Genomic DNA, 21,203 nt, shown 5'->3' with positions numbered 1-21,203 from the left:
TGTTTGACAGACACTGAACACTTGTTAATCCACATCACAGTGACAACAGAATAATGTGTGCGACTTTAGACATTTTACTATTTGTACCACCAATTTCTTTACATGCTCCAGGCCTGCAAATTTAGCACAAAGTGTTTTTTATGTGCAATGAATCCCATCTCTTGATTATTTTAATTGTTTGCTCTTTTGCCGTCAATTCTTTCTGTGTGACATTGTGATGATGTTTCATAGCAAATATGAAGTACCTATTGCTTATGCGAATTGAGAATTTTCATCACTCTCTTCTGTCATTACCACTCATTTCAAACAATTGAGACAACAGATCGTTACACTGCCTATTTTTGTACAAAACAGCCACTGGACCTGTGAACATCCTTCATACCACGAAGAAATAGCGAAGGTTAAACAATGCTGACAGCACAATTCTGCCAAACTCAGAGTTGGGCCAAACGAAAGATGCCGCATCACATTAGCAAATGAAATGAGAAGCTGTTCCTTCTACTTCCGAGGAAGACCGAGCAAATCCAAGTGACAGGTCGGGCCTTGGTCTGCCCACAACGCTCATGAGTAAAGTCTGACACAATGAAATACTGATGTAATGCCTGTAAGTGGTTGCATGCCGGGCATCTTTCATACTGCATGATACAACTGTATATGTACACACTTAAAACTAAGTTTTGTGTGAAAAAGAGTGTATCTTTGGACTTAATGAAGCATAGTCCCTCTATGTTTACACTAAATTTCAGATACTCTCACTGATCTGTCACTCCCACTAATCCAGCACCCATGTGTGCAAAGAATGGCTGGATTAATGGAAGTGTAGCATATTCTCCTAAACCACTGTATCAATTTCAACCAAACTTGGTACACAGATAACTTAACATCTGATAAGAAGCATAGTGTGAGCAAGAACCACTTACTATCCATAGGGGTAGAGGGCACAGTTGAAAATGGGAAGAGACAGACACATGACTCAGGAAAGCCTGGAGCAATTTCAAATATAAAAATACTGTGTGGGTAATATACCCTTATCTACCATCCACAGAGGTCGGGGGAGGGGGCGGGGGCAGGGCAGATGTAAAAAATATTTGATAACTATCAATATTAGAATCACCAATTTCTAACAAATGTAGCACATGTATCACTTGCAACCTTGACAAAATTTCTGTGATAGTTATCCCCACACCCCTGCAGTTGAGAGTGTGGCTGGAAAGGGGTGATCAAAGCATAGATCAGGACAGGTGGAGCTATTCCAACTAATCTCGTACATACACGACTCATTTCTTTGTATGAAACTACTGTGGGAATAAATACCTCTAGCGATGGGGGAGGAGAAGTGGGTTATCTGTAAATAGGTCATAAGAAATGTTCTAGGACAACCTACTGGCATTTGTTTCCTGTATTCAGTTGACTCATCCTCTCTGGAGTCATATGGAGAGAGCAGAGAATCAGACATATATGTGTGCAATGTATATGACAATTTTCATACACATATATAGACAATAAAATGTCAGCACCAGTTGCACTTTTCTTTTTGTTTAACAACCATGATCAGTTTTGGCCCACAAGGCCATTATTTAGCAGTGTATGTCAGGTGTCCTGACTGCTGTTCAACGTCCTCCCAGACCACCTGACGTGTACCACTCGCTAATGGCCTTGTGGGCCAAAACCGTTCACGGTTGGTAAAATAAAAAGTGCAAATGGTGCTGCAATTTTATTCAAAAGCAATACTACAGTTTTGAATCTAGCACCAAAATGCACCATGAGCCAGAGAAGAAACTAGAAAGCATGTACAATAGTTACAAGATATAATCAATTTCTTATTCAAGCAAGATTTCATGAAAATTTCATTTCACATAGGATAGCTTTTAGACTGTTAATGATAATGGTTTCTTATGGAAACATTTCCTTTAAAAAAATATGAGGGGGGTTTGAAAAGTTCTCAGAACAGAACAGAAAAAAGTACATACGTCACTGAAACTTTTTTGTTTTTCCATGTAGTCTCCTTGTGGATTAATGCACTTGGTCCAACGATGTTCCAGTGCCTTGATCCAATCTCGAAAATGAGTTTCCTCCAGGCCTGCAAAACAGTTTTTAATTCCAGCTATCAATTGTTCATTTGAAGTGAATCTTCGTCCACCAAGAAAAATTTTCAGTTTTGGGAAGAGACAGAAGTCTGATGGAGCCATATAAGGTGAATAAGGCGCATATGGCAACAATTCATACCTTAGTTCATGTAATTTTGCCATGGTGACAGCAATGTGCGAGTGCGCATTGTCTTGATGGAAGACGACTTTCTTCCTTGCTAAACCTGGCCTTTTTTCGCATATCTTTCGTTGCAATTTGTCCAGAAGGTTAGCACAGTATTCTTCAGTAATTGTTTGCACAGTGGGGAGAAAATCTACAAACAGAATTCCTTTTGCATCCCAGAACACTGATGCCGTGACCTTTCCCACTGAAGGAATTGTCTTTGCTTTCTTTGGTGGCAGAGAATCAGCATGTTTCCACCGCTTTGACTTATTTTGTCTCTGGGGTATAGTAGTGCACCCATGTTTCATCTGTGGTCACAAACCAGCGCAAAAAGTCTTGTCTGTTTCTTTTAAAACGGGCCAAACATTGTTCCGATATGTCCATTCTCATGCGTTTTTGATCCAGCGTGAAGAGTTGCGGCACCCATCTTGCAGAATTTTTCATTTCTAAGTCTTCAGTTAAAATGTGATCTACCCTTTCAGATGACATCTGGCAAGCGTGAGCAATTTCATGCACTTTCAACTGGCAATCCTCCATGACCATTTTTTGCACTTTTGCAATGATTTCTGGAGTAGTGACACATATTTGCCGACCACTGCACTGATCATCATCTAAGCTCTCCTGAACCAATTTAAATTCATTTATCCACTTAGTACCAGTTGAATATGAAGGAGCAGAGTCCCCAAGTGTATTCTGGAAATCGGCATGAATGTCCTTTTCTTTCATACCTTTCTTTACGAAATACTTAATCACTGCTCGAATGTCAATTTTTTCCACCTTCGCATATCACTGCACGGGAACAACAACAGAGCCACATCACTGCCACAGCTCTCTTCCAAGAGCACTGACATGGCACGTGTTTACAGGCAACAGCCCAATGAATATCATGTGAACAACTCGTTGTGCTAGCATTGACCTATCATGGTGATTCCGAGAACTTTTCAAACCACCCTCGTATTTGGGATTTACTGTACAGGCAAATCATGTGAAAGTCAATTCTCAACTTTGGTAATCTCCTTTCATAGCAAACTTCTTCCCCATAAAGTAGTACAGATAATTTTACCTTTTTCTGGTCAAACTGCTATTAGACAGACAGATAGACTTACGTGATTACCTACTGAATCTCTGTATCTTAATAATTTTACCTTTTTTATACACCTAAAATGTAGCAATCTTGTGTTTTGTCAATTTATAATTTTCTGTACTTTGTGTGTATATAAGTGTCACACACAAAGCCTAAACCAGTCCACATTACATAGTCCCAACGTAAACATTGTGTTATCAGTCAGTCAGCACCCTGCAGTCTGAATTTATAAATCTATCTTAGTGAGGATGCAGTTATGAACTCTCATACAATTTATGTCACATCATGGAGACATTATGTTAGTTGATCAGTCAGTCCACTCTTGGGAATGAAACTATAAATGTTACAGGGTTTCCAGAATCTAGTATTTACTATGCAATCCATCTATGGTTTATCATATCCAATTTACTATGTGTGTCAGCTTCCTTACCACTGAAGAAAGTTGTGTTAAGCTATGTATAAATTAGCTAAAGTGCTGACCTGTGATTCGTAACTTTTACAAGTACTGTATACAAGCTGATCATTGTTGGTTTAAAGCAATAAATTATACAAGTGAAAGAAGTGAACTTGACTGTGTTGTGATGTTAAGTCGTCGTCATTTACTGTGACGACCCTATCAATTACCTAAAGAAGGTTTTTGAAGGTGGACATCAATAAGAACCACGACACAATAAAAGGTTAGTGACTTAACAGCCTGAAGTATGCCATTTTGATTTGACTAGAGATAGTATATTTGGGTTGATATAATCTCAAATTAAGCTAGTGAAATTAAATTTCAATGTTCTCACAATTTGCACATATTCCATGTAGCAGAACATGGTTCGCAGTTACTGAATAACGTCTTTATTAAATTATGTTAGTTTTCAATATTATACAGCGCTTTATGACATATATGAAATACAGAATGTAAAGTTCTGGCAGAATGCAAATAATCTAGGAGTGAAGGTGACAAGTCACTACATAGTGGAAGCATTAAGCTGTTGCCAAGCCTCATTTAAAAAAAAATGGTTAGCCTTCCGATGAATCCTTTTTCGAGCCAGAGTACACATACTTAATCCCCTCCTCCCCCTCCCCACCACACACAGCTACACCGTGCTTGAACCACACATAGGAAGGTAGATTGAGGTGAGAGGATATGTCGGATGGAGTGGGTGAGTAAAGAAAAGAGGTTGGCAGCAGAAAGAGGATTGGTGAAAGCCAGCTGGCAGCTCAGAGAGAGACAGCAGGTATCCAGAATAGGAATGCGGGAGAGAGAGGTTGCAGCTCCACAAGCTAAGGAAATGACACATTGGCACAGGAGCCAGGCATTTCGTGCAGCACACGATGACGATGACATGGGAATTGGATTGAGTGGGGCTAACGGAACAGAGTAAGGGCAATGGGAGACATTGAGAATGAGGTGTGGCTACAAGGCGTTAGTGGATATTGAACCCAAAAGGATTACGGGAACAAAGGATGTGTTGCAAGACATCTTTCACACAGATTGCACTTTGATCACCTTATTGCTTAAAACTCCCCTGAAGTTTACAACATATAACCTCCAAAAAATAGAGTCTTTATATCAGACAGGCACAATACGAAGAATAAAAACAAACTATGAGAAAAGTTTTCAATCGATACAGTGCAACTGTCAAAACCGAAGGGCCGTGTCCTTTGTAGGGAGTGCAGGGGGTGCAGACACTTTAATCGGCTGGACTGCTGGGTCGCACTGGGCACCCTCTACATTCGTGGGTGGACAGTTCTCCCCCTCCACCTCCACCTGCGTCCGAGTGAGCTGCAGCACCCGCTTCACGGCCAGGCGCTGCCGCACTTGGAGCAGCTGCAGCGGTGACATCGGCCGCTGGGCTTTCACCTTCGCAGACAGGCGTCGGCCAGGGAGAGCTCCCTGCGATCCGGTCGGAGTATTCCCTCGGACGTGAGACAGCGGTGCACGACTGCGGGCCTGCAGTGATAAGCTAATGTTAAACCTGATGTCACTCAAATGTAGACAGATCATATCTTGTGGTACAAAATAACAACATAAAGGAGAGACATCAGAATTTAAGTATACAGTGAATATTACTCGCACAAGAAATGCAAATGGCATCATTTTCCTCCTTGCAAATATATATTTTTCTAGAGTCCTCCCATCCCTAAAATCCAATTGCTGCATAACCAACAGTAGATATTGGAATGTTCACGTATTTGGCTGGGTGACATAATCCAAATTGAGATATATTTCAGCAAACTGATTTGCTGCTATCTTCACGGGGTCCCGAGGACTGACTGTCCCTTGCTGGGTGCTGTCTTATATACCCTCTCCTGCTGTCCAACACAGGCTGGTGCTGGGCTGGGTGTGGCTCTGCTGCTGAGGTTGTGAGGGAAGTGCACTGGCGGGACATGAGCCAACTGCTGGAGTGAAGCAACTCCTATATGGCGTGGTCCCAGCTCTTCAGTTGGCACGGTGTGAATCTGTCATCCCACAGCCTACAATTCTGCTTTGAGCACGCTCAAGACTTGAGGGATGGGGACGGTGCCCAGCGGGAGACAGACAGTAATAAGGATGGCACGAAGATGGCAACAAGTTTTTGCCAAAGGATAGCTCTATTTGCAATATGTCTCAGGAAAATCAACTGTATGTGATTAACATATCTTCTACGCCTGAGGCACAGGCAGGATTAACCGCATTTCGCCAATTGCTAAGGTGCTATTCCAGTATAGGAGAGCCTCGGCAATAGTGATGTGAATTATTTAGAAGGGAACAGCAATGGGCTGAGGCACAAGTTGGATTTGTATTGGGAAGGGAGATGTACTACAGTATTCCGTGCAGTCGTGGTAATCAGAGCACCAGTGAGGCGTAACACCTACCACATCTGTCTAGTAAGCAAAAGACCTGGTTTCAAATCCTGGTGCTGGTACAAATTTTAATTCATTGCTTTGGCCTACATCATTATCATAAATAAAGATGAGATTCAATATGTCTCTAGAATATCAACTGTATATGTTCTGGCAAAGCTTGAATTCACCTACTGTAACGTCTACAGTTCTTAGTCACAGTAACAGAAGTGTTTTCTGACTGCCTAATGGCACTAAACATACAATAAACAAAGTGGCAATTCTAATAATTGCAATTATTCCCTAGGTAAGTCAACAAATCAGCTACAGCAACATACAGAATTTGAGCATTATTGTTTGGTAGGGTGAAGTTTGCTGCACTTTCTTAGAACTGGCAAATCTCCTCCATCACTACTTTTCTATTTTCGCCCCATGTCCCAATACCAACAGCAATAAAAGTGAAACTTCCTGGCAAATTAAAACTGTGTGCCAGACCGACACTCGATGGTAGAGCACTTGCCCATGAAAGGCAAAAGTCTCGAGTTCGAGTCTCGGTCCGGCACACAGCTTTAATCTGGCAGGAAGTTTCATATCAACGCACACTCCGCTGCAGAGTGAAAATCTCATTCTGGAGCAATAAAATTGGTCATGGCACTGTCAAATCACAGTACGCACGATTCGACCTGAACATTTCTTGTGGAAATGTTGTGCAGACATTACGGTCATCCTACTCAAGAAGCGCAAGCTCTGTGCATGAGGGTGGCAAGTTTGTCATTCGACACATCATGCTGCTCTTGTCACCACCCTCATGCAGACTTCAAGCTGAGTGTTACAAGAAAAGCCTGCAAACTTAGCAATGGCACAGATACTGTGAGTAATAAATGTTACAGGAACTGAGGGTTAGTGCTATTTTAGATTAGGTCTCAGCATTAATGATGATAAATTAAAACAGAGGTTGCAAATAACATGGTCAGACTGTGGTGGTAGTAGTAACAGGAATGAGAGCAGCACATTCACTGTTGTTGGTTGACAAGGTGGTTTTGAAGAAAATTTTCTTTTCAAAACTTTTCCAAATGCACTACAGCAACTGACTCTTGGACAGAGCATTCTAAAGACCAATAAATAAGTGAAATTCATCTGGTAATGTGTGCAGTGCAAGTCAATAAAAAGGGAGGAAAACTATCAGCTCAAAAACATTATGTAGGCACAATTTTAATTTACGCAATATTTACACCACCAGCAATCACATGGAAAGAGCAGAACCTGTCTTCTGATGTTACATTCAGAGGCATCTCTGAATTCTTCAAAACAGCTTCCAAAGACACTAGATTTATGGCACACAGCTCCAGTTTCAAATAAATGAAAAGAAAGAAAGTATATGCAGAAGAAAAATGCTACGAATATCAGTTGTTCTTTATGGTCAAATACTGAATAGTAATGCTACCAACAAGCAAGTGCGCATTATTTTAGCATATATATTGAACAGAAGTCTATGTTACATGGCACATTTCTTTCAGATTTTCAACAAAAACACACAGAAATCTAATTGAATATGCTAAGTAGAAGATGTGCCCACAACACAGGTGCCACATACAGAGAAATTGCTTTATTTTTGGAATTTCCAAGAACGTTCTCAGGTTTGCGCAAATAAAGCTAGTTGGAGAATATACTTAGAGTGAGAACATTTTCAGCTTGAGTAAAGAGATTCACTAAGTTCTAGTCCATATATTATTGTGTAGCTCAAGTTAGACACAGTTGTTAAATGTAGATAGACATTGACAACCATCTTCACTCGTACGTGTTTCTATGTGAATACACTATCACAGGCATCTGCTCTCCGTAGTTGTTTGGATGTTGCAATAGTCAAAGTATAAAAAACAAAGCAGATGGTCTGAAATCATTTACCTGCTTTGTGCCGCCTCTACTCACAACAATCTGAGTGTCCATTGGGTAAAACCATTTGATAAAGAAAGAATTGTTTGATGCTTTTGAGCTGCTATTTGGTGAATTTTCTTTTTAATATGTGGCAGCAAGCAGTTTTGCTGGTTATAACTTCTTATCATCACAGTTTTATGAGGTTACCCCTTGAGTGCCAGTTGTGGCGCTTATATGGCACATCAAATAAATGACACAGGTACTATAGTCCACACCAGTGCCCTATTTTTCTCTCTGCAGAAACTGAATTGGCTCCAAATAAAGTGAATAAAGTGTAATTACTGTATAGGTACACAGCACGTTTATGCAAAAAGTCTTGTCTTCTGCCATTTGCCAGCCACTCCTTGCTCACAAAAAGAAATGTATATCTTCACAGAAATACTGTAGGTTACAAGACATTCCTAACCAAACAGTCCCATAATGTGGAGTTACAAACATCCCAGGATCGTTAAGAATTAATGTAATGTCTTTTTGTTATAGTTCAATTTATTGAGCAACATACTGTCTATAAGGATCCTATACATTTAAAATCACAGTTTTCTGCTATCTTTTGGCATTTTTATTAAGCCTTTTCCCTCTCATGAAGCAGTACACCGAGTAGTGAAGTATCGATAGTCAGCTCCTTAATCCATACTGAGGGGAAAAAAAAAGTTTTTTTCCCCTTAAGAAAGTGTTTGGATTTGAACATATTACATGATCATTCAATTTTTCTTTGTTTTCTCCTTTCTCTCTTCCCAAAAGCTCTCCAGTCTGTGACTGTTCATGTTACCTTTGTTCTGTCCATATTTTCCCTGTTTTCTTCCTTTCTTTTACTCCAAATTTCATTTTCATAAATTTATTTCTGAATCTGTGTCCTCCATTTATCATTTCCCTATTGATTTCTGCTTGTTTTAGGTCTTACATTTTTTGAACTCAACTCTTATTTCGACTGAGCTGTTTACCACAACAAAAATCCTCTTTGTGAATCTCCTGTTCTTCATACGTACGCGCCCATAGAATGTTAGTTGGCCTTTTCTGATAATGTAAGTCAGGGTGTGTGTTTGTATAATTCTAACTTTGATCTCTTCCTCCAGCAATGTTTAATGTATTATGATTGTTGCTCACACGGTGCGTGCACTGAGCTAATATTTGAATTGAAAACACTTGCTCAACAGGGCTCATGAGGTGCAGATGAATTTATGTATGAATATTGGGATAATGGGAACTCTTAAACTGCACCCATTCTGAGATTATGTATGGTTTAACCATTCACTTAGTGTTTACAGCAAGTATGCACATACTGCAGTCTGTGTTCTCGTATCCCCCCCCCCCCTTCTATCATTCCCTCCTGGAAAGGAGGGGCAGGCCTTTGAAGAACTTGGTTTTTTTCAACCATTGCAGGCTAGCTGGCACTGTGGCAGCAGGAACCAAAACTGGAACAATTTTTCCCATGGAATGCTATTTTTGAACTTGCGCATACAGGGAATGACATGTTTCTGTTAAAGGATATTGTCGTAATTACATTTCTTAAACAAAACAAATATCTGTGAAAAAAATTATGTCAAGAATACATATTTTTCTTTTCTCTGTGGCCCTTTCATTGTCTCAGTGAAGGGTTTACAACCTGTATACTTGCAACTTGTCCTCCCTCCCCCAGGTTTACAGTATAACTCAACTTTCAGTCTGAAGCCATTCATTCACTATGTGTGCGCAGTTTGGAAAATTTGAGGAAAAGAGAATTGCGACAATCCCAGTGTATTTTGTGATCAATAAATATTGCCAACTACAGCTCTTATTGTCCATGCCAATATCCTCTTTTTAATCCTAGATAACTAAATCCCCACAAAATTTACAACTGCGCTTGGTACCAATTTGCGTTTCCCACCAATATGCTATTGTCAGTACAGCGTATAAAACTGGGCATTTTGTACTCAATTTGTATGGGGCGTGCCACTGGAGACCGTACAATTGTAAGTAACTAGTGCGTAAACTGTATATAATAACTTCATCTGAATAAAATAGGGAGTAGTAAAATTTATGATGCTTTAGAGACAATATAATATTTTCCCCCTTCAGTGTTCTAGGGGTAAACAATTTGCAAAGCACCATTGAAACTGAGTCAGTAAGTTACATCAATCAATTCTGATCAACTCATCAGTTTGCAAAGAATAACTGAGAAACAGAGGTAGAGAGAAGAAGATAAGTTATGAAGTTTTACAGTTCCCTTTTGTAAAAATCATGTTACAAATGAATGCAAATGATGACATTCACATTCATACCATATGTGACAGTGCAATACTGCATACTGGCTAATTGGTGCACTGCTGCCACAGTGGATACAAATATGAGCGCAAGTGTTGTAACCTTGTGTGTTACAGAGCAATTAAGACTGGAACATGCTACTTTCACATGACACTGAATGTAAGTATCTATCCATATCAACCTAAATTTTATATAAGTTGCTATGGCAGATTTCTTCAAGAGCCACAGGAGCTTGAAACTTCACAGCATTTACCAAGAGAGCATTTACAGAATTTACCTAGAGAGTGAAAAATGTTTGCCTTATCTGAAGCTTGTGAAATGTTTGAAGTTCAATCTGTGTGTTGCATGTTGGCATCTGGGAATGAAATGGTGATGCTACGTATCACCAGTTGTAGTGATGGAACAACTACTGACCTTTGAAGCTTTCAGCAAACACAATAACAGCTGCCTCTATTCCGACATCACCATACTTATGGTTTTCATTCCCAGTCTTCTTGAGTTTAAACACTCATGCAAAATTATCATACAATTTAAGCTTCCACAGCTGGTACTGACTTCACTTATTTAGTGCTTGGTCAATGTATGAAACTTACTCCTAACGTTTCCTCTCCGACTGTGGGGGACATCTACAGAGGTAAAGTGGTAGCGAACTGTAACCAAAACTCTAAGGAGCATCGAATATATAGGCAATGTAGAGGGCACCACAGTCTATCACGTGACATTGGCTACAAGATCATTGCCAGTAATGCCAATATTTTCGCCTGAAAGTAATCAATTGTCATTCTTATGTGGCAATGTTGACACCCAAATTTTATCTAATTTAGCACCTTCCTTTTCTCTGTTAAAATTGTTATGATGTTTATAAATCTCAATAATCCCTCTATACATTGTGCACGATAATAGGAGGTTTTTGATATGACACTTATCTCAGTGAATTTTATTTCATGATCACCTTCTTGGAAAAGGTGTTCCACTACAGCCAATTTATCAGTATGTTCCAGGCATAAATTCCTCTTGTGTTCGACGAGACAGATGTTGACACTTCTTTTTGTGGTACCAATATAAACCAGGCCACAACTACAAGGAATTTTATATACACCCGGTGAAGGTATCTTTTGCTGATCTTAGCTACCTTTAGACCCACAAGGAAGATAAAAGAATGCTTAAGATCAGCAAAATATATACATATCCTTTGGCTACACTGGGTATATATAAAATTCCTTGTAGTTGTGGACTGGTTTATACTGGTACCACAAAAAATAACTTAATACCTGTCTCACTGAACATGAGAGGAATTGCCATTTGGATACACTGGCTGTAGTAGAACATCCTTAGCAAAAGGGTTATCATGAAATCAAATTTACTGAGACGAGTGTCATATCAAAAATGTCGCACTATCATGCGTGTGTGCATAGAGGGGCTATTGAGATTTATAAACACCATAATAATTTTAACAGAAATGAGGATGTGTTAAATTAGATAAAATTTGAATGTCACCATTGCAACGTAAGAATAACGATCAATTACTTTCAATCAAAAATGTTGGCAGGATCAGTGATAATGTCATAGTCGATGACACACGATACACTGTAATGCCCTCTACATTGCCTATATATTTGGTGCTCCCTTGAGTTCAGGTTGCAGTTCACCATTTTACTTCTGAAGATGTCTCCCACAATTGGAGAGGAGACACTAGGAGAAAGTTTTATACATCGACCACAGCTTATTAGCCTGGAATTTTTAAGTGATGAAATCAGACCAAACGGCCATTGTAATACCAAGATAAATGCCTTTCGCCTCTTGCAATGTATCTAACATTATTCAGTGACCTGCCATATTGGTCATTGTCTGCTTCACTTTGGTGAGCAGTGCACCTGAATCACATTGTCACAATTAACACTATCCTCAGCATGTACAAAATACAACTGTCATAAGGAAAATTTCCCTCTCACTCTTGTCATACCATTTCATAATGCCCTAATCTGAACTCTACAGACAAAGGCACATGTTTGTAGCTGCATTCTACATTTTTCTGAACCAAGTCTACTGCTCTCTTCCCATTCTGTTATAAGTTGCCATATAGTAACTCAGGGTGTAAACGTGAACAGGGAAAAAAAATCCTGAGTTTTTCCCTGTTAAAAATACACTTTTTCCCTATTATGTGACAGTACACTTTCCCTCAAAGCTGTAAAACTTATTAGTCCTTTGAATGGTTAAAGGTTTATACGCCTGTGTAGTGAAAAACTGAAAGATCTTTATGTGCAGCAACTTTTATACTATATACTTCTGTATTACAATATGCCGCAAACTTTTGTATTACGACAGTATGTACCCCGAGTTCCCCCAAACACAGCACATTAGTATACGAAGCATTGAAACCGAGATTGCGAAGTGCTCTTGTAAGCCAATCATAGCTTATGTCACATGATCTTGCCACATGATAGCAGATATTGAGAACATAGACCATGTGCTATAGTCAACCAATAGCAACATCACTGTTAAGTAGCGCGAGTGCACAAATATGAGAAATTGATGGTTTAAATTAATATACACACTCCAGCTACAAGAAAAGCTAAGCTTTCACATATCATATTGGTCTTTTTTTGCGAGTGTTACACTTTAAGATACATCACACAAATCTGCCGGTAAAATTTTAAATAATGACAAATGTCTGATCTTCTGGGCTCGAAATTCTTCTAAGTGGCTAGCCATCAAAGTGGAAATAAAATAAAATCAGAAAACTGAAACCAATAACATATTTTAGCCTTCCATAATTAAGTGAATGTATTTTAATTCACTTGATAGCCCCTAGCCACAGAAATCCGTTTTGTTTTCATTTGATGTGAGAGCTGTAAATGAAGAAAAAACACCAAAATCACTAAACGTAAACAACTACTCAGACTGCCCTTCACACGCTCCAATCTGGCAGCCTGGGGGCACCAGAAAAATTTTTCCAAGTATCATCTGCCTGCTTGTTGCTACTGCTGATACAGCTAACGATCACACTTCAGGCAGCCAGAAGCAGGAGAAAGTACTGCTTGTTCGTGACTCAACTAAGCATGTGCACGAGCCCTCTGGCAACTGCTCAAACAAACCTAATGTAAATGTCATGCTAATTGGAAGAAATTTGTTGCTATGAAGTATTGCATCATCTTCATCCTAATATCTGACATTTTGCTGTTGGTAGACATTTGTATGTGCATTGTGTTTTGTTGTTGTAAATGGCACATTTCCTTTGCAGTTTAAGTTTTATTCTGTTACCCCCTTGGAGCTGTAAAAATATCCATTCTTTCAATGGTGGTGGTTGTTGGGAGGATTAAGGGGGACTAAACAGCTAAGGTCATCAGTCCCCCATTCCAGAAACAGGCGAGACAAATTCGCGGAGCAGGTAAAACCCCAAGGGGAAGGAGACTCCCCCCCCCCCCCCCAGGCACTAAAAGAACACAAATTAGGCAACGAACACGACAGACAAGAAGAGTACAGATAAACACCAGACAGAAAGAAAAAGAAGAAAAGAAGATGGCCGGAGACTACTTGACTGACCGCAAGAACAAAAAAAAGGGAAAGAGTCAACCATCTTACGACACACTAAAATCTGCAACCAAATATGAGAGACTCGAGGACAAGAGACACAGAAAGGGAAAGGTGCAGGACCTCCCTAAATAGAACCATAAAAAGGACTACCACGGATAAAAGTTAAAACGTCATCAGCCATGGAGGCATCGTCGCATAAAACCAAAGGCAAAGTGCCCGGGAGATTAAAAGACTGCCGGAGGGTGCGCAGTTGGGGACACTCCAACAAAATGTGGGCAACCGTCAGCCGGGACCCACACCGACACGGGGGGATCCTCCTGACGCAAAAGATGGCCGTGCGTCAGGTAGGTATGGCCGATGCGGAGACGACACAGGATGACAGAGTCCCTGCGAGAAGCCCGCAGGGAGGAGTGCCACACATCGGTCGTCCCCTTGACAGCCCGCAGTTTATTCGGGGCTGTCATGCCACGCCACTCCACTCAGCAGACCACATCCCAAGCACCTTACGGCACAACACCAGCTGCTGATCACAAGCCGTGAGGCCGATCTCCAAAGCTGGGGCGTCGATCCCCCCTTTGGCCAGCCTGTCAACACGTTCGTTCCCCGGGATGCCAACATGACCTGGCGTCCAAACAAAGACCACCGAACGACCAGAACGGGTAACGGCGAAAACAGACTCCTGAATAGAGGACACCAGAGGAGAAGAGGTATAGCAGCGGTCAATGGCCTGGAGGCTGCTCAGGGAGTCACTGCAGATGACGACGGACGTACCTGAGCAGAAACTCATATGCTCAAGATCGCGCAATACGGCCACCAGCTCTGCAGTAAAAATACTGCAGCCAGCCGGCAAGGAGCGTTGCTCAACATGGGCAGCGTGAGCAAAAGCATAGGCAGTGCGACCATCAACCAGGGAACCATCAGTGTAGACAGCCTCACAGCCCGAAAATGAGGTGAGGAGCGCAAGAAAACGGCGACGGAGGGCCACAGGCGGAACCGAGTCCTTGGGCCCCTGTGCCAAGTCCAGACGGACGGACGGCCGGGGCAAACACCAGGGAGGCGTAGGTGCACGGACCCGGAAGGGAGGCAAAAGAGGGAAGGACCCCAGTTCCGACAGCAGGGACTGCACGCGGACAGCTATGGAAAGCCCAGACCTAGGTCGCCTTTCGGACGGATGGAGGACCATGGCAGGGAAAAGCAGGCGATGATTGGGATGGCCCGGCGAGCAATGCACGTGGACAGCATAGTCGGCGAGCTCCTTTAGAGAGCGAAAGGCGGGGGGATAAGTGGCAGTCGCAGAGCTCTTAGCAAAGTGCGCGGCAAGGTGTTCAGCAATGGCGGCAGCGTCCGTGCAGACAGTGCCGTCCAAGGAGATTCCAGGGACACCCATAGGGTGTCTGGTATCCATAAATCCGCCGGATCCAGGACCACACGAGTGAGGGGGAGACGGGAGCCCAAGGATGAGACATACCTCTCCCAGCACTCCTGCTTACGCCGTGCAATAAGACGACGGGCCAAGGCACGGCGCCTCTTAAAGGCGATGAGGGTCTCTAGAGACGGGTGCTGCCTATGACGCTGGAGGGCCCGCCTACGGTCGCGAATAGCCTCAGCAATCTCCGGCTACCACCAGGATACAGCCTTCCTCCGAGGGAGTCCAGAAGAGCGGGGGATGGCAGCCTCGGCCACCGAAATCATTGATGTGGTTAAGACATGGACTACCTCGTCAATGTCACCCTGTGGGGCAGACTCGATGGTTGCAGCGGAAGTAAAAGCCGGCCAGTCAGCCCTGTGGAGAGCCCAGCGTGGCAGGCGCCAAGAAGAATGACACTGGGGCAGTGACAAATAGATGGGAAAATGGTCACTACCACACAGGTCAGGATGCACTCTCCAGTGGAGGGATGGGACAAGTCTGGGGCTGCAAAGAGAGAGATCGATGGCCGAGAACGAGCCATGGGCCACACTGAAATGCGTGGGAGCACCGGTGTTCAAGGGGCTAAGGTCAAGCTGAGCCAACACATGCTCCACGGCCCGACCGCGGTCATCGGAGACAGTCCCACCCTATAGAGGGTTGTGGGCATTGAAATTGCCCAGCAACAAGAAAGGTGGCGGCAATTGGGCTATCAGTGCAGCCAGGACATGCTGCGCGACGGCACCATCCGGTGGAAGGTAAAGACTGCAGACGGTAACAGCCTGTGGCGTCCACACCCGAACAGCGACAGCCTCTAAAGCTGTTTGCAGAGGAACAAACTCGCTGTGAAGAGAGTTAAGGACATATATGCAGACGCCACCAGACACCCTTTCATAAGCTGCCCGGTTCTTATAATAACCCCGATAGCCACGGAGGGCGGGGGTTCGCATTGCGGGAAACCAAGTTTCCTGAAGTGCAATGCAGAAGAAAGGGTGAAGGCTGATAAGTTGTCGGAGCTCAGCTAGATGGTGGAAGAAACCGCTGCAGTTCCACTGGAGGATGGTATTGTCCATGGATGGGAAAGGTGTGAAGGGACTGGGGAGGCAGATTACGCCTCCTGGGCCCCTGCTGCTACTGAGTCACCACCTGTACGACAGCCATCCATTGCGTCCGAGGGACTGGCGAGATCCAGGTCCTCAGCGGACGCCAGAATCTCCACCTCATCTTCGGATGCAGAGTGAGAAGGTTGCGGTGGGACAGGTGCCACCGCAAAGTCAGCATGCTTGGGAGCCTTTTTCTTGGTCTGTTTTGCGCGCTGTGCCCTAGGTTGTTCTGGCTGGGAGGGCCGCACCGGGTCAGTCTCAGGGACTGAAGACGACCGTGACGCCCTACGACCAGCGACCGGTGGTTGTTTCAGATACTTGCGGGTGTCTGCTGTGCCGCTGGTCGGAACTTGCGAAGGGAGGTCCCCAAGGGACCCCTTCCTTGCGAGAGTAGCCGCTTCTCCGGCTGGGAAGGGGGAACTGATGTCCCCGATTGTTGGGGGGGGGGGGGGGGGGGGGTGTTGCTCCTGAAGTAGATGGAGCAGGAGCAACAGGTTGTGAAGTGCCCCCCACAAGCAAGGGGGCTGGTGGATGCTGACCGATCGTAGAGCCGAGTCGTGATGATGGAAGAACCGTCATTGCAGCAGCGGCGTAGGTTGACGTCATTGCCACAGGATGGAGCCGCTCTTATTTCCGTCTAGCCTCGGGGTGGGTCAGGCGGTCCAGGGTCTTATATTCCATTATCTTCCTTTCTTTCTGGAATATCCTACAGTCCGGCGAGCAGGGGGAATGGTGTTCTCCGCAGTTAACACAGATAGGAGGCGGGGCACATGGAGTATCAGGATGCGAAGGACGTCCACAATCCCGACACGTGATGCTGGAAGTACAGCGAGATGACATGTGCCCGAACTTCCAGCATTTAAAACACCACATTGGAGGAGGGATATATGGCTTCACATCACAACGGTAAACCATCACCTTAACCTTTTCGGGTAAGACATCACCCTCAAAGGCCAAGATGAACGCACCGGTGGCTACCTGATTATCCCTCGGACCCCGATGGACGCGCCGGATGAAGTGAACACCTCGTCGTTCTAGGTTGGCGCGTAATTCATCGTCGGACTGCAGAAGAAGATCCCTGTGGAATATAATACCCTGGACCATGTTGAGACTCTTATGCGGCGTGATGCTAACTGAAACATCCCCCAACTTGTCACAATTGAGCAACATCTGGGACTGGGCAGAGGATGCCGTTTTGATAAGCACAGAACCAGAGCGCATCTTGGACAAGCCCTCCACCTCCCCGAACTTGTCCTCTAAATGCTCCACAAAAAACTGGGGCTTGGTTGACAAACGATTCCCCATCAACTCACGTACACACAAGGAACCGGGGTGAATATTCTCCACTGCCTTCTTTTGCCATACGTTCCTCCCATGGAGTGGCCAGGGAGGGAAATGATCGTGGTTCATATTTCCTGCCGTTGAGGTTAGACCTCGATCGCTTAGAGACTGCTGGTGGAGGCCCACCAGCGAGAGATGATGTACCACGCTTCATTGCGGGTCATCCGCCCTGATGCCACCTACTCCGACCAAGGGCCCTCCCCAAGGGCGCCACCCAGCCGCAGCAATAATCACCTGGCAGGATGGCCATTGCCGGGAGTCCTGATGCCCCAGAGAGATGGGCATCTACTCCTTGGCATACGTGGGGAGTTAACGGCGCAGGCATCAGTAGAGCGATCCCTGTGTTGTCAGGGGGCTATAACCAACAGGGTACATGGCAGTCCCACCACAACGGACTGGCTACCGTGCTGGATCTTAGGTGCAATAAAGTCCAAGGTCGTTGTCGCAGTTAAAAGCAACACTGCAGAGTGCAGCGTGGTAATCGTACCCAAGAGATGGAAAACGAGCGGGACACCATTGCAACGACGAAAAAGCCAGCTAAAGGTCTCAACGCACGACGGATACAGTGCACCATGTAAGGCGCCCTTCCCCAATTGGCTCACTCTTCGGAATAATTTAGAAAGATGGAGGTCAAACCCGAGAGGGGACCATCACATAAGGCCGAAACATTTGAGACTCCTTTTAGTCGCCTCTTACGACAGGCAGGAATACCGCGGGCCTATTCTAACCCCCGAACCCACAGGGGGATTTCTTTCAATGGTAAAGGTTTTATATACAAGTGTGGGCCTTCAGAGAATGAAAAAACTTGCAAAAAGGTTTTGGAAAGATTTTTGATGTGCAACTACATTTACACTGCATACTTTCATATTACAATACACTGCATATTTTTGTATTTTTATTACCAAAGTACAGAAACAGCACGTTGGTTTCCGAAGCATTGGAATTGAGACTGAAATGTGCTTTTATAAGCCAATCATAGCTCATGTCACGTGATCTCGCCAGCCAATGACATCAGATATTCAGAGCATAGGACATGTGACGTACTCAGCCATCACTGTTAAATGTGCGAACAAACACACAAACAGGAAAAGTTAATGGTTTAAATTAATGTATGTGGTGTAGCTACAAGAAAAGTTAAGCTTTCACATGTAATATTGCTCTTTAAGATTGAAAGCAACAAGAAAAACTAAGCTTCCACATATAATATTTCTGCGTGTGTTACACTTCAAGATACACCACACAAATTTGCTAGTAAAATTTTAAATAATGACAATGCCTGGCCTTCTGGGCTCGAAATTCTTCAAAGTGGCTAGTCTTCAATTTGTTAACTTTTGAATGAGTAAGAGGCCCTGTGATTTAAGAAATTTATTGCACACTTGCACACATAGCACAATTGATCTTGCGTAAAAGGAAATTTACTTTGAAACTAACACTTTTCAAAGCACCATTTGCAAAATTCTCCTGTGAACTGTTAGATATAGCTTCATTTCAGCAGTTGCCAGAGAGCGCCAGAAAACAGGCATTACTGCGTGTGGGCAGCTATGAGGACGTAGGATGCCCATATGTTCATACATTATAGTATCAAGAGATCTTACATGATGTCATAAAAGAAACAGAATACTCAAAGAGCACTGGAATTTCTTAAATCATACTAAACTGCATAACTTGGCTTAAAGTGCAAATTCATATGTCCAGATTCACAATGAAGTAGGCCCCAACCTAATATTAAGCTTTTCAGTGAGGTTTTGTGGAATGCAAATTTTCTTTGAGTGCCAGTACTGTATTATCTGTTTGGTTCTTTATTATGGCATAATGTCATATGTGCCAGAAGATAAAAATGTACACTTGAAATTCAGTGAACAGTTGAAACTAGCCAATGGCTTGGAATGAAACACTTTGTTTCTAATAAACTGACTGCCTCTGAGGAAAAGATTAATAAAAGCCACATTTATTTAGCCAATTGACGAAAATAACTTCATTGTTCTGCAAGGTGATTGACTACCAAAAACTTAAAAATAAAATCAGAAAACTGAAACTAATAACATATGTTAGCCTTCCATAATTATGTGAGTGTATTTTAATTCACTTGATAACTCCTGACCACAGAAATCCATTTTTGTTTTCATTTGATGTCAGAAGTGTAAACAAAGAGGAAACAGCAAAATCATCAAACATAAACACTGCTTACGTGGAAACTAACACTTCCCCACTACAACCCAGACTGCTATGCACTTGTGCGAATCTGGCAGCTGGGGCATGCCAGAAAAGTTTTTCCAGGTAGCATCTGGCTGCTTGTCACTACTGCTGATACAGCTTACAGCCACACTTCCAGTAGACGGAAGTAGGAGAAGGTACTGGCCATATGGAACTCAACTGTGCATCCGCGCGAGCCCACAGGCAGTGGCTCAAACGAACTTAATGTCAACAGCTCAGCGGCAGCAGTTTATTGTTTATAAAAAGTATTCCATAGTCTTCATTCTAAGGCCTTTGACACATGTTGCTGTTTATCAGTTCTTACCAGTCAAAATTTAAAAAAAATTAATGTAAGACTAAAAAAAAATTCTGGAATGCTAAAAAATTCCTGGGTTTTTTCCTGTTTTAGATTCCCATCTCCACAGAAAACCAAAAAAGGGAATTGAGCTAATGGGTCAGAAATCAGGAAACAGCAGCACTTAGATCAGACAAAAAATTATTGGAAATACCCAAAGTTTAATCAGAAGTAGTTAGTTACGTGCCCCATAGCGACACCAATTTGAGCAAGAATAATAAGTTAAAAGAGTGACATCTCCCCAAGGCAGTGTGCCTAGTCTGTGTGCAACACACACAGTAAGGGAGGAGGGATCAAAAGACAGCAAACTGACAGCCTTGAATGTCTTTTCCTCAGCACACCAAAAATGTGGAAATCTTATGGGGAGAGACTGGGGCTACATGGGGGATGTGCCCACCCACATTGACAAAGATTGTTTCGAGTACGCTGCATAAGTTTTGCTGGGACACACTCTTACATCCTCCATATACTCCTGATCTTTCCCCATGTAATTTCCATGTTTTTGGAGCCATGAAGAAAGACATATGTTGCTGTCAGTTTGCTTTCTGATGGAGAACTGCATGCCTCAGTACAATTATGACACTGTAGCAACTGCAAACATTTTTCTATGAAGGCATTGACCATCTTATCTCACACTGGGGTCAATGTATTAGTTATGGTGATCACTTACCTCTGTTCCATCTGTGTCTTCTCCATTTGAGTGGCCCTTATAGATACTGTGCTCTCTTGTAGCACGATTGTAACTGTTATACATAGCAGATACAGTTGAGAGATAAAACCTGCTCTTGACCAGATGTGTCAATGGCCAGGTATCACAACCAATTAAATCACTTCTAAACTGTCACAGTTATACTGAAGGATGTCATATCACAATATTAGAAGTGTACATTCCATCTGGGATAAGGGTACACAGAATTCTTTTCGGGACAGTTTTTGGGGAATGTGGAG

At 43.0% G+C, this 21,203-nt stretch overlaps 1 protein-coding gene across 5 annotated transcripts in view; it reads right to left on the bottom strand.

Annotated features, from left to right (window-relative positions):
• Positions 1 to 4,166: 4,166 nt before the first annotated feature.
• The window catches only part of LOC126213011 (cell division cycle-associated protein 3-like), a 50,856-nt gene continuing 33,819 nt past the window's right edge, over positions 4,167 to 21,203 (bottom strand). For 4 of the 5 annotated variants that reach the window (XM_049940571.1, XM_049940569.1, XM_049940572.1 and 1 more), the window contains one exon: positions 4,168 to 5,276. In XM_049940571.1, coding sequence (XP_049796528.1) covers positions 4,965 to 5,276 — 312 coding nt within the window. In that variant the 3' untranslated portion in view covers positions 4,168 to 4,964. Of the gene's footprint in view, positions 5,277 to 21,203 lie in introns of all 5 variants that reach the window. The other variant, XM_049940573.1, reaches the window with a different exon arrangement.

This window comes from Schistocerca nitens, chromosome 11 (assembly GCF_023898315.1).
Source record: "Schistocerca nitens isolate TAMUIC-IGC-003100 chromosome 11, iqSchNite1.1, whole genome shotgun sequence".
NCBI classification, from domain to species: Eukaryota; Metazoa; Arthropoda; class Insecta; order Orthoptera; family Acrididae; genus Schistocerca; species Schistocerca nitens.
This window is presented reverse-complemented; position numbering and strand designations above follow the sequence as displayed.